Genomic DNA, 17,515 nt, shown 5'->3' with positions numbered 1-17,515 from the left:
CTTTCAAGTAAATATTTTTTCAGACTTGCCGAAGAGAGGCCAGCCAACCAAGAGCTGGGGTTGTCATAACTTCATTCAGACAATCGCAGAGAAGGCAAGTGTGAAGTGTTACTTTATTTTATTCTCCGTATACCAAATAAAATTAATGCATTACTTGAAATTTAATTCAGTAGTTACATTACTCTATTAAATTAATAGGTTATTTTTGAAAATGAGGAAGAAACTCACATTTTTTTTAGAAATTAACAACTGAAAAAAAAATTGTACAACAGATTATTTTATTCTGGTATTACATGACAGAATAACGTTTTAACTCAATTAAAGTTTAAATAAACTGTTTTAATCGTATCGCTGACATTAATAACTGCATAAATTCCAAATCGATATCAACAATATTTTGAGTTTGTCCATATTTTTGTAGACAAGGACTGGATTCAACTCCCTGGGGAGCTGTTTATATTAACATATTACAACAGAGATGAAGAACATTTAAGAGAAGGCAATATATATTCTATTAGTTCTATATTGCCTTCTCTTAAATGTTCTTCATCTCTGTTGTAGTATGTTAATATAAACAGATCCCAAGGGAGTTGAATCCAGTTCTTGTCTACAAAAATTTGGACAAACTCAAAATATTGTTCATAAATTACCCGGTCCATGAAGAAGTATAGAAATTGAAAAAATAATATTTTCAGGCGTTGCCTAGTATGTAGGTGAAATAATTCAATTAGATGAATCTCACCCGCATAAATAAAGGTTTCAGCTCTTTAACTTTACAAACATCAACAAGTGAAAGAATTGAAGGAATATAGATGTTCAAATATAGGCAGAATGGTGAATGTTACACAGTGTGTAAAGTGGCCACTCAAACCAGCCATTGACAGGTCATAGGCCCTGTAGATGCCTGGACTTCTATATTGTCTTCTCTTGAATGTTCTTCATCTCTGTTGTAATATGTCAATATCGATATATTAACATAAAATTTACTTTTAAATATACAATCCATACAAAATTTTTTTTTTAAGGACATTGAATAACAAATAATAACGTGTTTACTTTGGTTGCAGTAAGTTAACAAAACATCTTAATTTTATGACAAAATGATCCATTACGAAATGTTTTTTGGCTTCTCTTAATATTATGATATTTTTTTCAATCTATCTATAAATACCCTTTCATTGTAAGAAAAATTGATTTGATCCCGATTTTGGTTAGTAACACGTATGGAAATATTTATTTTCCTAACAGCTTTGCAGATGACCCTTGGTAAGTGGTAAAATCAATAGGCCCTACCAGTCCTTACCCTTCTAGCAGGCTTAGATTAGAGGGAAAAGATATTTGTAAATATGTTTGACACCTTCTACACCTCTAGATAGCAGCATGAAGATTAGTTCCATAGATTGCATAAGTAGCAGCCCTCCGAACAGAGTAAATAATCCACCTACATAATAGAACATTATCAATATTTGTATAAGACTAACCTATTCACCCAGTATACAAAAAATACCAGACTAGTCGATGTATAGGTACTATGGTAAATTCTTTCCTTATTGTTTATCGTTCCCTGAAAATTGATTTTTTGTTCTGTTTGCTTTATACATTTAATGCCCCAATAGGACTTATTAATACCAATTTGATATAACAGATATATCGAGTGTTTTAAACTGAAAATTAAAATAATAAAAGCAAACATTTGTTGGAACTAGTTTTTCTTTTCATTGTGTTTTGAGAATGAAAATACTCAATCATTTTTCAAAAATAATATCCGACAAATGTCCTCCGTGACCATCAGTAACATGGCGTATTTTGTCGGTTTAATTTTTGATCATTTTTTCAATCGAATCTGCTGGTATTTCCGAAATGGTGGTGTTTTATTGGATTCCAATACTGCGTGAGTTGTTGGTTTATTTTTAAAGTCCATGAATTTAACTTAGCTGATTAGGAAATAATCCAATAGCATCATATTCCAGAATCGGGGAAGATTAAACAATATATTACTAAAAATAATGTCGTCATCAAATTTGTCACGCAGTTAATTTGTTCACGCGTTTGGCAAATATATACGAATTACTAAGTAAATTTTCAATATTTGAAAGCATTGTTTGAGTTTAACGCGTTTTATGATTAATTTGAATATAGTTACAGTGCACAAAATGTAAAAAAAATAGTTATCACTAGTTTGACAACAGACAGAATTACCAATCAAAAGTTATCTCAAGAAATAAAATAACTGTTAGAAGGTACTCTATTTTTTTTAATACTGTTTACGAATCTATCCGCATTATGATCAAATGGTCATAATATTTTTTATGCGAGAGGTCCAGGTTTGATTTCCGACATGGTCGATAAGAGCATTTTATTTTTAAAGGAATATTTTTTTTAATCTGACCAATTGATCATCTTATCTTCATGTATAATACAATAATAACAAAAAGTATTCAGATACGCTGTAGTTGGTGTAAAAATTTAATGTCATATGCACTATTGAGTGCGGAAAGGGAATTGCGATGATGATGATTTAATAGTTACTGGATGTGAGCTTAACTGACCATTTTGTCTTTATTTATCAAAAGAATAAGACACTATAATCTGGCTACTAGGGAGATGTTCTATGCACTAATAGATATATATAAATCAGTCAATGCAAATTTTGTTTTTGCTAAATGATTTTTAAAATTGTATCAAAACAAAACATGGAACAAAACTGCAAAGTGGCAAATAAAACTTTTGAATGCATTTTTGACAAAACATTAAAATGTGTAATGTAACTAAGTCAAAAATAGTATGCATGAGTGAATTTGGAAATGCGAATAGATTTGATTATTTTTTGTTAACATCTATATAAAAAACTGTGTTACACGGATAATGTTATAAAAGTGTATTTTTACTTTAAAAATAATATTTCACATTATCAATATATTATAGCAGGGAATATTTTATTTTTAAAAATATATATATACCTTTAAAATATTTATTGTAATTTACACTTTTGGTATTTATTCACTTTTAATTTTTTTTAAAAAGCCAAAAAAAATATAAAGAAATTCTACCTTTGCATAATTTTCACTAGCAGCACAATATTATTACACTATAGAAAATAGATATATCTTGAAAGCTTACGCAGTAATTTTTACAACGCACTTTACTTTGCTAAAAATATTATGATTACTTTTGCTTTTTGCCATTTTTTAATAAATTAGATAAATAAAGTAACCAAAGTTTATTTTTTTGACAATATTTGTAAATTTTTTAAATGAGTTAATTATGGTTTTAATAAACGAATACAATAAAATATAACAAATTAAATGTTGATTTCTTAACCAATTTTCTGTAATGTTTTCTGTAAACGAATGATTTTTGCCTGAAAAATACCCAAATAAAAGTAAAAAGTTGCACTTATTAAAAAATGTTTTTACAAATCGGGAATAACGATAAAAATATAAAAGATTAAGTATTCAGAACGGAATTTTAAAACTCCTTTGATATAACTTCTAATGTGTAAAAAAAAGCTTTTATTCAAAATTTTCGCGTTTAATAAAAACAAGTACATTCAAAACGGCTCCCAGTTGGCGTCACGTCACGTTGACAGATATACGTTACGTCACTTTGACATCACACGTCATGCCCGCCAATTGCGGTTAAAAAAAACAAAGACCACAAGTTTGGAGCGGAAAGGTGATATGTGGCGTTTGTTTCATAGAAGTCGCCTAGAATAAGAAATTCCGTTTCTTTAGTTTTTTTTGCTTAAAAAAAACGTCATTTCACCCCATTTTTTGTTTTTTTTTTACTCATTATTTTTGTCCATAAAAAAACTCAGTATTTTTTAAATTACATACTGATTCGTGACATTTATTTTTTCCTTTTAAACAAACATTTTTTTTCGTAAATGGAAAAAATATTTTAATCGTGATTTCGCAATATCGCAATGTTTATTTATGTTAACATTATATTAGAATATTATACAGTGTAAAGATAATTTATATAAAATTAAATATTATCTTAAGTGTAAGATGCCTATTAGTGGGTAAAAGCGCAAATTGATCAAACAAATAAATGGAAGTGTACCAAGTTTTTTAAATTAATAACTTATACCTATGTAAATATAAATTATTTGATCATTATAATGGAATTTCATTAAGAATTGTCAGTAAATAATTCAAATCAAATGATTTTGTATGATTATTTAAATTTATAAATTTACACATTTAGCCCATTGATGGTTCCTTATCCTTTATTTTGTTACTGTTTTTTTATTTAATTCCATATCATCTACTATAAAAATTTAATTTTTTTAAATGCATTAAAAAAACTTTCGAGGTTTGTCGAAATTTTCATTCAAGATATTAATGAACTTTTTGCAATTACTGCAGTGATTTCGCTAGTTTTTATTTTCTAGATTCATTATTTACTGAACAAACCAAAATTCAAAAATCAATTTTGAAAAACTGTAATAAATAGCAAATACAAATTTTCAAGATTAATGTTAAAAGGTTATCTGAACTCTTTTGAAATAATAATATTCTCATTACTAATTTTCAGTTGAAAAAGAAAAAAAAATGTTTTAATCGGTTTAAAACGTATTTTTCATTAATAATCTAATTAAAAATAGTTTTTTTAAAATGATTTGCAAAAATCGTAGTGTGACTCTACAAATGGTTCGAAATATCAAATAAGTAAAATAGAGGCACACATACCAATTAGCTGATGGTGCTGGAGAACTATTTAACTTCAGATTTTATTTATTTTGAGTTAAGGCTTTAACATACATACAAAAAACATGAGTAAATAAACAACATAAAAAAATAAAAATACAATATAAAGCAATAGAAGAAAGGACAGCGTTTATAAGTAAAGTTGGTATAAAAAAAGAAGATAAGTATGTAAACAACATAAGTTGAAAAAAATACACTACAAAGAATTAAAAGATAGGAACATTGTTAAGAAGTATAATTGGTCTAAAAATAAAAATATGAGTGTATAAACAACATTAATTTCCAAAAATACAATATAAAGAAATAAATATAGAACAGTGTTTAGAAGTAAAGTTGGTTTTCTAAAAAAAAAAATATCAGTAAACATACAATTTTAGACGCAATCTTAGAATTGACTATAAATGCGTACACTTAAGGATAAAAATTTAACGTATTTTGGTGGTTTCATTAATCAGGAGTGCCATATTCTAATGAACAGTAAAATGTCTTAACCATTAATTAGGCGCCTGTTTCCTATGATGCTTACAGGAGTAGCACATCAACTGCGGCTGCAGCCTTTGCTATAGCAACATCAGCATCTAGCAACCCTCGGGAACCCCGTCGTCCACCTGCAGCTCCAAGAGACTCTGTTACCTCCACTGCAGCCACAATGAGGGTTCTAAATGTTTTAAGGTAACATTTTAAAGAATCTATTGTTCATGCTTCTCTCTCAAATTAATGGTGATTTTGCGGTCTGTTAGTAAAATTGAATGTAGAATCTGAAAACACTACCTCTACATATCAGAAAACTGTTTAAGATCAAGGGTTTTCTTATCGGGTTTTCCTTTAACAAAAAAAACTAATTTATTTATTTACAGACATTGTCCATTTACACATTTCATAAAGTATTAATATAAGAATAAAATAATTGTTAAAAACATTAAAAAAATAGAAAAAAAAGCGTTGATAAATATAAGAGACATGAAGACAAGATCTGGACTATTTATTTAGTGCTCGTTTAAATTGCTGTAAACATAAGCAAAAAAATGCAGATCTTGTCTCGAGTAATACGACAAAGACGGGGAGATTGGAGAACTAAGGTCATAGTTTGTTCTATAATGATCGATGAACAGTGCTTCATTGTTTTTCAACCTACTAGTCGGAGTATGGAATTTCACTTGTCCCAATAATGATGGCACATCGGTTATACCATTAAGTATGCTGAAAATATACATGGAGTCAATATTAGTTCTACGTTTCTGTAGAATAGAAATATTGATCATCGACTCTATATCAGCATTTGAATAGTTATATCTCTCTAGTCTAAGCATCCACGCTACTTTTTAAAGCAAGCAATGTTGGACAGTTTCAATGTGACTTATGAGATTTACCTAAAATGAAGATCAGACCCCGGAAGCATATTCTAGAATAGGGCAAACAGTTGAGTAATAAAGAGTTTTGATGGTGTGGACATTAGTAAAATAAGAAAATATTTTGTCAATTAAGCCTAATAATGAAAAATTGTCAAGAAACAAGTTTATTATCAAAATCTTAATTTTGCAAATCGCCATTTTAATTAAATTTAACTTAACTGCTTTAATGACTCCTTGAACTGAGTTTAGTAAATTGTGTTAACGGCAAAAGTTGGATATTGGCATTCTTTCTAGTGAACATATTGCGATTACAGGCATGGTAAAAAAAACTGTATTTCTTTTTTTAAATTAAGTTACAAAACATATTTTTCATTATAGCATTTTATAAATAAAACTATTAAAATAGTTTTTTTGAAAAATAAACTCCGTTGTTCTTCTTACAACTGACAAAAAAATTGACTTCAATATCATGAATTTAACGGAGCTTATTTTAAGGTCATTAACAACTTCAATTTAATTCAATATTAATGAAATGATTTTTAGTACTACGTTTGAAAATTAGATCTCCAAGGGTAAGAAAGGCAACATTTCTTCTTTTTGACGGGAAAAGATGTCACAAAAACGTTAAACACATTCTTTAAGATACTGAAATTTTGCGAATTCTGTCACCATATATTATAGGACACCTCCGAGAGTCGATTTTTCAACTTATGAGCTAACAAATGAGTGAATAATCTAAAATTATTACTGTTCTTAACTAAGCTTGGATTTCAGACTGGTCGCGTAACAGCCATTAGACGGTTCAATATTACCGTTTTTTTTTCTTCAGGAAGGAACAATGCCTTAATAAATGTTCGGCATTTTGGATAAACGTGTCGCAAGCCCAACTAGGATAATAAATAAGATTTAAAAAATCTGTATACAGGCATGTAATACCTAGGTGTTACCTTCAGAGTAATAACGCGCTACCACTGTACAGTGTATAGCCGTCCTTACGTTGAAAAATCATTATTGTTTTATTAAGCACGAATTAAGATATAATTCACAGCAAAAGAATAAAATGTAAGGTCGTAACCAGATAAAAATGCCTTCGAGCATTCATTTTTATCTTGCGACGCCTTTAATCAGGTTGAGAATCACAAGCATAGTGACAAAACCACCCGTTAAACGTTTATTGTTAATTCAAAAACAAGAATACATATTTTCAACGCCTTTGTTCCATGCAATAGGGCGAAATGGTATCTCTATTAAAGCAGTAACATGCTATTACTCCGAGGTATCACCCAACCTGCATAACGCAGTAAACTCTTTTACAGGCATTGGGTATCGAAGCATTCTGCTGACTTTTGGGCTGAGGGAAGATTGCGGATCTCAGTGGCCAGTTTCCTGGAAGACATCGTCTGCAGTCCAAACCTGCTTCCGGCAGAACACCGAGCTGCCGCACATCTGCTTCGCCTACTCGCCCGGGAGGAGGAGAGAAGACCAGACCTGAAGGCACTTCTGTCACCACCTATAGTAAGAATGTTATTGATGTTAACGGATTATGCCTATCACAATTACACACATCAAAATGATTACAAGTAGACAAAACTGAAATACTGTGCAAAATGAAAACGCGAAAATGGCAAAATATAATATTTACTTCCCAATTCATTACATCTTTATTTCTTAAATTTTTCTTCCAGTTGATTTTTGTGTAGTTTATGTAAATTACTGATGTGAGTGAGAATGAGGTTTATCAGTTTTTTTTTATTATTTGTTAACAGACTATCAAACGAAGCTATATTTTTTATTTTCTTTTTATGTATCATATTATCATCGCGATGATTTTTTTATAATTTTGAAATTAGATACTCCGTACGTGACGTCACTAGTTATCGCCAGTGAGTTGTCCTGACTGATGAATTGGCTTTCCGGAAATCTATCCAACGCTGTAGTTGATTGGGTGATTAGCAAGAACTTGTGACAGCGTTTAAAGTAGTTTAGTTTTATACTTTTTTTCATTCATTTTCGTGCAACTTCGCCGTACAATCAAATATTTTATTTTTTACCGCATGTAACAAAACATTTTCTATATTCAAATTTCTTTGACACTAGATTTCCAGATTATCTTTTTGAATTATTTTTCTACTAGATAACGCCGGAAAACATTGAAAATGTTTATGCTTCATTTTGTACTAGTTGATTTTATCAACAGTGTTTTGAGTTTTTATAAATGCTTGTAGACACGTCTCGATTTCACCACCTAGAGAGCCATCAAAGTAAATGTATTGTTACAAAGTTTGAAAACATTTTAAAGAATAGAAAATTAATGTCTAGGTAAGAGCTATGACCTGTTATTCGCTTGTTAAAGTAACCACTTTACGTGTTTGATTTTTTTTACAGTGTCCAAGTAAAGAGAGCATTGAAACGCTTTCAGCCCTGGAAATCGCAGAACAAATGACATTTCTCGACCATCAAATATTCGTTTCTATCCGTAGTGAGTAAGTACACAAATATTTTTTAATATTTCCATTATTGAAATACGATGATGTAAAACGATTATGGCTTTACAAAAAAAAACTACCTGGGAATGGAAAATGTATTAGATTTACTATGTTTTAGTAACTGCTCATGCGTCTACTATTTTTTTTTTCATAGTTGCACCATACTCTAAGGTTACACCGCAAGTAAGATGTGCTACATAAAAAAAATGTAGCGCAACAAAAAAAGTATAGAAATATATTTATTGACTTTTATAAAAAGATCAGATTAAAAGTTGCAATAATTCTACAAAACTGTGCGTCGCAAATATGTAAGGAAGAAATGTTTAATCAGCTACACTTGAATGTTTCTGGTTTTAATTCCGGTGAGAACAAAAAAATTACTGTGTATTTTTTCCGTAATTGGGTCTTGCAAAAATAAAGTAAATAAATTAAGAAAAAAAAAAATATTTTTTTTTTCGCCCAAGCCAGGAGACCCAACTTCAGCAGTGAATTACTCACATCACAAAACACTCAGGCTTAAAAAAATAACATTCAATGTTTGTGTTCTCATCGGTTACCAAATCTAAAACCTTCCAGTTTTGGTAGAGTAAGATTCGAAGCTTGGGCCTTTAATTTGTACACATTACTACCAAAATATCACAACCGTGTTCGAACTAAAAACATATTATGTTCTTACTTGTTAATAATGATATTAAGGACTTGAATATGTTTTCACTATTTTTTCGTAAAAACTGATGCTCTATATTTAAAAAACAGTGAAGAATATGTTATTGTCAAAGTTGTCTTCTAAGAACGACTACTTTTGCTTCTGAAATCGTACGAATACCATTTCAAAAAAAATACTAATTTTTGGAGGTTATCCACGAATTAAGCTATTTGTGGGCATTTTCAGACCTTAAATCATCCATCGAAAAAATAAGTTATCATATAAAATTCTCCTATTTGACCGTTTCCAAGTATGTTTTAAGTAGTCTTGCAGCATATGGCTGAGCGTTGTTATGCTGCAAAATAACTTTGTCATAATGCGCCGTTTTTCTTTCGAGGTTTGCCTCAAACGCCTAAATCATAGTCGATAGTAATCTCCCGTAATGATTTTTTGGGTTTAAAAAGCTATTTCATAAAACGCCACATCCTGCTGATAATGATGCAGTACAACATAATATACTTTTATTTAGTTTGCACTCATATGCGTGTTTTACCTCACAATTAAAAAACAGCTGTTATTTTTTATTAATTAGCTATCCTTTGATATACTTTGATCAGCCTGTTTTTTGGTTGGTTGGAATAAATCAGTCCGCTTAAGTACTTGTTTATTATATTTGAAGATTAAAATAAATAAATTATTTAAACTGTGCTTAAAATTTCCAGGGAATTTCTCGGCCAAGCCTGGATGAAAGCTGACAAGGCAGAGAGAGCTCCTCACATCCTCGCCATGACAAGACACTTCAACCAACTTTCTACTCTTGTGGTATCGGAGATTCTTCGGAAGATGACTCTTAGTGGTAAAACATCCCAAAATAATTTTTAACAATATTTTTAGTTTAGTTTAGTTTATCAAAACGCCCGTAGACTAAATTTCACCCCTTACGGAGTCATTTTAACGATGGGAATATAGAAATCTGGGCATTTACAAGGTTTTCTACCTATCGTTGATTAAAATGGCTATATTACACACTGTGTAACATGCGGCCTTGTGATGTAGTGGTCAGCGCGTTTGCCTTCTATGCAAGAGGTCCCGGGTTCTATTCCCGATATGGTTGATGTGAAATATTTGTAACATTCAAGATACGCTGAGATTGATGTACTAATGCAGTGCCCTATGCTCCATTACGTTCGGAAAGAAAATGAAAAAGAAGATGTCTAACATTCATCGTTTTGCTTTCATTTGAATGTCTTTGTTTCTTTAATTCTTCACTGTTGACTTTCTTTTTATTAAAGTGCTTTGTTGATACGAGTAAGATTTTTCTGACTGTATTTTTTCACGTAATGACCATTTACTAGCCTATGAGAGTCCAAAAGCCATTATTAAATTCTGTATTTCCATATTCCCTTCTCTAAAGTATTCTCTATCTCTGTTAATATATTAACGATTCTTTATTTAAAAAAAATTCACTTTGAATTATGAGGATTTCAATAGTTTCTTCTGATCAGAAGCATTTCGGCTTTAGTAGTCAAAAACATATTTATCACTGCTTTTTTGTTGCTTTTTTTGTTATTTATTGACCAATCGACCAATGAAACCTTTTTTCCGATGCGATTATGAATTTTAGAGACAGACAGGTTTCTGAAGGCGGAAATTATATTTACCGTACAAAGCATGTAGACTTATCTTGCCATATGACAGTACGCATCGAAGTGCCAGGCGCCAAGTTCAATAGCACACAGAAATAACTCATGATACGCCAATATCATTTATTTGGTATGTGATTAATGTATTAAGCATAAGAACAAACGTTCTTCATGCGCTTTGCAAATTAACAAACTCAACAAATATTTTAGAAGCAAATAAACGTTAAACATGCATTAGCTACTCTCTTTACCTACTCAAATAGGCCTCAGTCCTGTGTACCCATCTTCAAGAACATAGAATCATCCAGGTGTTCCAGGTAAGGATACTAATGTGCGTCCTTAAATTTACTTATAGGCAAAAATGTCACTCCGAACCCATCCCTACCTCCGCACCAGTATACTTAATTTCATTAGCCAACTCATCGTGACAAGTAAGGGCCCTTTATGCCCAGTGTGTTTGCGTGGACTCTTATTGTCAATAATTCCGTCAAGTTATAAGAAGAAGATAATTTTAAAGATATATAATAGATCAATCGATTTTTTTGCTCAATTAATGAAAAAACAAATAAATTCATGCATTTTATCGTCTCGCCTCATTTTAAAATAGAATCCGGCGTTTTACTGATACATCAAGTGCGCGTTAACAGTTCTGTTTGGCTGACTCGACTAGTCCATGACATTTTCAGTGTAACGATAAGTAGTGTTGACTTGCTGCATAATTTTTTTATTTACTTTCTATTTGAAATGAATTGTTTTACATACATTTAACTTTGTTTTTTTGTTTGCCTCAATAACAACTTTCCTGTTAAAAATCGTGTCGAAATAATAATAATTTTGAAATGTCAATTTCTGATATGTTTGAGGTTTTTTTAATGTATGTACTCCGTCTAGTACAATAAAATCATTAAGAGGGTGCCAACAATGTATAATTTCACCCATAAACAATCTAACTTGGTTATTATTTGTGCCTCGTCATATTGGTTTCATCGTAGAACCCGTAGGATCAGTAAAAAAATATTCTGCTCAACCACACAACTCAACCTGTGACTGATTCTTATAGAGAAAATAATTTGCATTTTTATGTGTTTAAAATAATAAAAAATAATTAAATCCCAGGGCGAGTTGCAGCGATTGAGAAATGGGCTGCAGTTGCCGATATATCCCGCTGTCTTCATAATTTTAACGGGACCCTTCAGATCTGCGCCGCCTTTACTAACACATCTGTCTTCCGGTTGAAGAAAACGTGGGAAAAGGTGTCTAAAACGGTAAGCTATACAATTTTATGCTCTGAAGTCTTGACATTTACACGGTGATTTGAGATTTTATTAATTTCTGTTTTTTACAAAACTGTTACATGGTGAAAGTTATTCTTTTAAGCGAGTAACAGTTTCTTCTCATATCACTGTAGCTGTGGACTGCACTGAAAGACTTTGCTCCTCTGTAAAGATTTATTTTTGGAAGATTAGAATTTGAATAAGGAGCGCACTGGTACTACAGGGACCCTTTGAACCAAAAAATGCTTCCTATGTACAAAAATTTAAACTCAAACTTTTACTGTTAACTGCGTGAGCGTAGGAAAACCCATGGCCAGTTTGTCTATTTTTATAAAACTGTTTCAGTAGCGGCTTGTACCAGATTTTTAGTTTGTGCTACTCCAAACTGTTATTTAGAAACCGTTTTTATTTTTTAACAACGTTACGCAGGTACACATTATTGCAATTACAGAACATTTTCTCATAAACAGATGATAACTTCATAATGTAATGATTACGTGCCGTGAAACTAACGGGAAAGTTTATTGAAAAAGTCGAAAGAGGGTAATAAAAGATACGTGTAATTAAGTACATATTTTGAGAAAAGCAAAACGATTATTAAAAAATATTTCATATTACTTTGACAATTGAGAATACTTTGAAGCATTGTTAAAAAATGTGACACAAATATTACATTCCAATTTTCTACCGTTTATTTAAATTTTATTTCGAAAAATTGAAAAACTGAAAAAAATGTATTCCATTATTTGCAGAAAGCTATTAAAACATCTTGTTATTTTTATGTCAAAGAAATTAAGTTATAAATAATTAAATAACCAAAACGTCCATCTCTACATAGTCAGTTCTATGCTTCCAGCGTTGTGTCAGTTCGGAGGTAATTAAATATTTCAATGAAAAATGTTGAGATTTTTCACTCAAAATTTTACCCGAGAGTAGCTATCTTGAAAACACTCTTTCTTGTTTCTGGTTGTACTTATTTATTTATACAGGCGTATTCTTTATTCTGCGAGGACACGGGAATCAATTTGATAATCTTAAAAAAAAAATTCAGAGCAAGCAAACCATTGAAAAACTGCAAGCACTTGTGTCGTCAGATGGTCGATTCAGAGCTCTTCGAGATGCGTTGCATAGGTAAGATATTTTTATTATATTTAAATTAATTTATTTATTTATTCAATGACAATGAACATTTATAACGCTTGATAACTAAAAAAATACATTACGTCCATAAGTATACGCCCATGTACCGCTGATGATAATGATTACATAAAAAATAACATAATGAGAACGAACTTATTGAACTGGCAATAAAAAATTAAAAGTTGACAAAAAAATTTCGAAAGTTCAAATAAACTAATTATTTTAAAGGTGCCCTATGCATCACTGGGGGGAAAATGGGGGAATATGATGAAAAGTTAAGGAAAGTGTGATATTTTATTCCTTTTACTAATTAAAACATTAAATATATCAATTTTAGGCTTTGATTTGCAAAATCTGTTTCAGGGCGGTTATTAAAACTTTTTAAATTTTTTAAATGTAATCCAAATTTTATTACAAAAAACGTTAAATTTGTTTTGATTTTTATTACCTAGAACCTTAATGTGTGTCTTTTTTGATACTTATTTCAATGTACCCATCTATAAATAAAAACAACGGAAATTATTATTCTTGCTTATTTTTGCATTATTTTTTAAGGAATAACCCGCAAAGCCTTTTCTTTAGAGGCTTTTCAGTAGGTGGGAAATAGGATATAAAAGGAATTAATGAAAAATATATCACAACTCCCAGACCCATTGAGAATAAATCATTCTTGGATTAATTTCTTGCAACTGGTGGGGATCAAACCTGCGACGCTAGTTTTACAGTTTGCTGTCATACCAACTGCGCCATGGCGCCTGAACCATTTTGAAGATGAAATCAAAATATATTACATTTAAATAATATGACAAATCAACTAAATTATTTTGAAATTCTTGACATAAAAAAGCCGGCAAACAAAATTCAAATAGTATAAATAATCCATTTAACTAAGGTCAATGCCCTATTTTCAATTTTTCCAAATAAAGTCTAACCCTACGTTAAACACAATTACCCCTTCTCTTACCTCTACCTCACCAAAAAAACAATTATCCCCTCTTTTATCGTTATTGACACCCACTTATTTGTTCACTGTTTCTTTTACATAAAATGTATGTTTATTTATTATATAACCCTAAAGGGAAACTAGTCGGTTGTGCCAGTAAAAAGTGGTTAGTAAAACAAAGTAATTTAAGATCTTAATTTGTTGCAATGGACAAGGAAAACATTTTTGAGAAGGAAGTATGGAAGTCTAGGCATTTACAAGAGTTACAACTTTAAGCTGGCTGGTTTAAGTGTAACATTCACCGTTCTTCTTATGTTTTAACATCCACGTTTTCTCAACTCGTCCATCCGTTGACTCTTATGAAGTAAAAGAACTGAAACCTTTATCATGTGGGTGATATTCATCCAGCTGAACTAATTCACCTACTAGTCAACGCCTGAAGAATTAAAAAAAATTATGAGCACGTCTAAATATTTGCAGACTAGCTGAATTTCCTTTTTAGGGAGTTATTCAGATTTCAAATTTGGATTTTAATAACTCCGTAGGGAGGAAATCCAGCCAATCTGCAAAAATTTGGACACACTCTAAACTTTGTCAATGTAATTTTATTTATATATCCCTAAAATAGAGTATATCTCATCACATCGGGTTGTACCCAGAGAGCTGGAATACACATAACAAATTTAAAAAAATATTTTTAAAAATCATTTCACCATTTTTTTCAGATGTGATCCTCCATGCATACCGTACCTGGGTTTGTATTTGAGTGACCTTTCTTTCATAGAAGAGGGAACTCCGAACTTCACCCCTGAAGGACTTTTGAATTTCTCAAAAATGCGCATGGTAAGTTGGTGTCATAATTTTTATACTATTTTAAAATCGATTGCCAAAATTAATAATTATAATAATCCTCTTTATTTTCAATATTTTTTTTTACAAAACAGTTACTGACAAATCCAGTTTTAAAAAATTCAGGTCAAAACTAAATAAAACCATTTTTTTTTCTAGGGGGGGATCGGAAATTTTGGGATCTCTTTTTTGTAAACAATCAGGATACTGACTTAAATAATAAAAATCAAAACAGCCGTTATCATGAATTTATTTTTTATTCGATTAATACAAAGTTTCATATTTGTTTTTTTTCGATAAATGTGCTGAATTTTTGTAATTATTTTTTTAAAATCATTTTTGAGTGAATTTAACCTTCAATTGTATTTTTTTGTATTTACGAAGAGTTTTCCTTTATTTTATTATCCTTATCGATATTATCTTATATCCACCGGAGATGGGTCTGATTTGACCCGATAGTATTTAAAATTATTTATTACGGTACAATAATGTTTTACGCGTCATTTTTCTTTGCTCTTAACGTTTTTCGTTCAAATAATTTCAAATTGGGTTGGGAAAAAAATCAGAATGTAAAATAGAAGCCTAGTTACCTTCAGGGCTCATGACCTGTAAGTGGCCACTTTACACACTGTGTAACATTCACCATTCTGCCCATATTTGAACATCTATATTTCTTTAATTCTAACATCTGTTGATGTTTGTGAAGTTAAAAAGCTGAAACCTTTATTAACGCGGGTGAGATTAATTTTACTGAATTATTTCACCTACATACTGGGTCTTCATAGACCCACCAATGATAGGTCATAAGCCCTGTAGATGCCTTGACTTCTATATTAACTTTTCTTAAATGTTTTTTATCTCTGTTTTAATATACATAAACAATAAATATACATATAAGGGCGGGCATATTGCCTTAAGGCAATTTCTTCCTACCTACCCAAACCGTTCAGTTTGAGAAAATTATAAATACATTGAGATATTGAATCTTACAATTTTATACAAAAATTAAAAGCAAAAATTAACAAAAATAAATATGTATATATAAAAAAAAAAACACTAAACTATGAAGAGAGGAGAGGGGGTGGGAAGGAAAGAAGAAGGATAAAGGAACAATTTAAATATTTAGATAGTGACATTTCAATCTTGACTTAAATGTAAATAAAGAAGGGGCGTCTCTAACATTAGTGGGTAGATTATTCCACAATTGAGCGGTTACTACTGTGAAAGAGGAGGCAAAAAAATTAGAATGAAAAATTATGGATATTTAAAATGAAAGCGCCTATATACCTGCGTGAAAAATTTCAACGCTTATCAGTTCATGGTTTATCTCTTCGTTCTTATTCTTAAGGCACTCTCTTAATACCCATACACAAATCCTTTTTCTTCTCTAACTAATATAGTGTCCATGCGGCTCGACTGTGGAATCATCTCCCATCCACCATCAAAGATGTTACTACATTATCTCTGTTTAAATCACGTCTAAAGAAACATCTCCTTTCTCTTACTTAATCTCTCCTCCTTTCCTTTTTCCTCTTTCCTCTTTTTTCCTTTTTCACATTGAGTAATAGTTTTGATTTAACGTAATTTATAAACAAATACGTTTATTTCTATTTTTATATATTTTTAACTTTTTAATCTTTTTTTTCTATTGAATATGTTCTGTAACTTGAATTATAAAAATAAAACTTTTATTTTATTGGTTGGTTGGAAGAAATTGCCATTTGGCAATAAGCCCGCCAATGTACAAATAACATTATGTACAAAAAGTTAAATAAATAAAAGATCATAAAATTTAAAAAAATAAAAATGGGCACAACCTAAAAAAGCCTTAATAAGTCTATGAATATATAAACGAGTGTAATTTTGAATGAATAAATAAACTGTGTTAACAATAAACCAATAAAATTTGATGCCATTGTTTATAATGAACTTTAAATGTTATTTTTTGTTTTCAGATTGCACACGTCATAAGAGAAATTCGGCATTTCCAACAGACACCATACAAGATAGAACACATACCCAAGGTGTGTGGTTATTTGTTAGACCCAACTCTACATTTGGAAGAAGAACGCCAATACAGGTTGAGTCTTGAATTAGAACCCAGAACAACTAGAGTACCACTACCACAAAATATGTAGGAAATGAAATAAGTGAGACGCAGTTTGCAATAATAATAAAACCGCACACCGTTGATTGAGTTTTATGGATTTTCACGGTCTCGCCGATCAAATGCATAAATCGCCGTAAATCGTTGAAAAAACAGATTTAAATGAACACCGCATACAGATAATAGTCATTGCACTTGATTCGTAAAAGAAACGATCTAGATTTACAAACATCCATACAATATAGAATATTAGTGAGATGCGATTTTAATTATGGTACTCAGTAATGAATAAATTACAAAAAAGAGTAGTCGATGATACCAAATAGATTTCAAATCAATAAGATAAACGACTGCAGCGCGGTA

The 17,515-nt window shown here is 30.6% G+C and overlaps 1 protein-coding gene across 1 annotated transcript in view; it reads left to right on the top strand.

The window, feature by feature from the left end:
- Positions 1-17,298, top strand: part of LOC148281034 (ras-specific guanine nucleotide-releasing factor 1-like) — a 67,297-nt gene extending 49,999 nt beyond the window's left edge. Inside the window, exons 25-33 of the mRNA XM_088227429.1 lie at positions 24-94; positions 5,241-5,384; positions 7,381-7,579; positions 8,450-8,547; positions 9,919-10,052; positions 11,956-12,104; positions 13,165-13,244; positions 14,922-15,039; positions 17,001-17,298. Coding sequence (XP_088083555.1) covers positions 24-94; positions 5,241-5,384; positions 7,381-7,579; positions 8,450-8,547; positions 9,919-10,052; positions 11,956-12,104; positions 13,165-13,244; positions 14,922-15,039; positions 17,001-17,183 — 1,176 coding nt within the window. The 3' untranslated portion in view covers positions 17,184-17,298. The remainder of the gene's footprint in view (positions 1-23; positions 95-5,240; positions 5,385-7,380; positions 7,580-8,449; positions 8,548-9,918; positions 10,053-11,955; positions 12,105-13,164; positions 13,245-14,921; positions 15,040-17,000) is intronic.
- The last annotated feature ends 217 nt before the right edge of the window (positions 17,299-17,515 follow it).

This window comes from Micrasema longulum, unplaced genomic scaffold, assembly GCF_059751315.1.
Source record: "Micrasema longulum isolate JH-2025_06_02 unplaced genomic scaffold, ASM5975131v1 h1tg000502l, whole genome shotgun sequence".
NCBI classification, from domain to species: Eukaryota; Metazoa; Arthropoda; class Insecta; order Trichoptera; family Brachycentridae; genus Micrasema; species Micrasema longulum.
Note: the sequence above shows the minus strand (reverse complement) of the source record. Positions and strands in the feature narration are given on the sequence as shown.